Raw genomic sequence first — 410 nt, 5'->3', positions numbered from 1 at the left:
GGCCCTTCCTGTGGCTCGTAGCTGCCCTGATGCTCATGGCCTTGTTCTCTCCTCTTCCAGCCATCGTACAAGGAGACTCTCTCGAAGAGATTTACAGCAAAATCAAACAGATCATTGAGGACCAGTCCGGGCACTACATCTGGGTCCCGTCCCCAGAGAAACTCTGAAGATATCCCCCACCTGCTTCCCTGTGAGCAGAAGATCTCTGAAGTCCCACCCCACCCGTGCCCTCTGCCCCAAGGGGGGGGGATACAAAAACTATTCCTGCCCCCTTTTTTAGATCGTCGCAAAATTGAGTTTTCTAGTCCTGTTTCTTTTGTTGGGATGAACTCATCTCATTCATCAAGTGACTGTTCCCACCGCTCCTGCATGGACCTTCCCACTGCTCCATTAGAGACAGATGAGAACCC

The 410-nt window shown here is 52.0% G+C and overlaps 1 protein-coding gene across 1 annotated transcript in view; it reads left to right on the top strand.

Moving 5' to 3' along the window:
* The window catches only part of LOC104510730 (disks large homolog 3), a gene marked incomplete at its 5' end in the record, with an annotated part of 6,103 nt that extends 5,693 nt beyond the window's left edge, over positions 1 to 410 (top strand). Inside the window, one exon of the mRNA XM_010153067.1 lies at positions 61 to 410. Coding sequence (XP_010151369.1) covers positions 61 to 167 — 107 coding nt within the window. The remainder of the gene's footprint in view (positions 1 to 60) is intronic.

Source organism: Eurypyga helias, unplaced genomic scaffold (assembly GCF_000690775.1).
Source record: "Eurypyga helias isolate BGI_N326 unplaced genomic scaffold, ASM69077v1 scaffold9726, whole genome shotgun sequence".
Taxonomy (NCBI): domain Eukaryota; kingdom Metazoa; phylum Chordata; class Aves; order Eurypygiformes; family Eurypygidae; genus Eurypyga; species Eurypyga helias.
The sequence above is the reverse complement of the archived record's forward strand: the minus strand, read 5'-3'. Positions and strand labels throughout refer to the sequence as shown.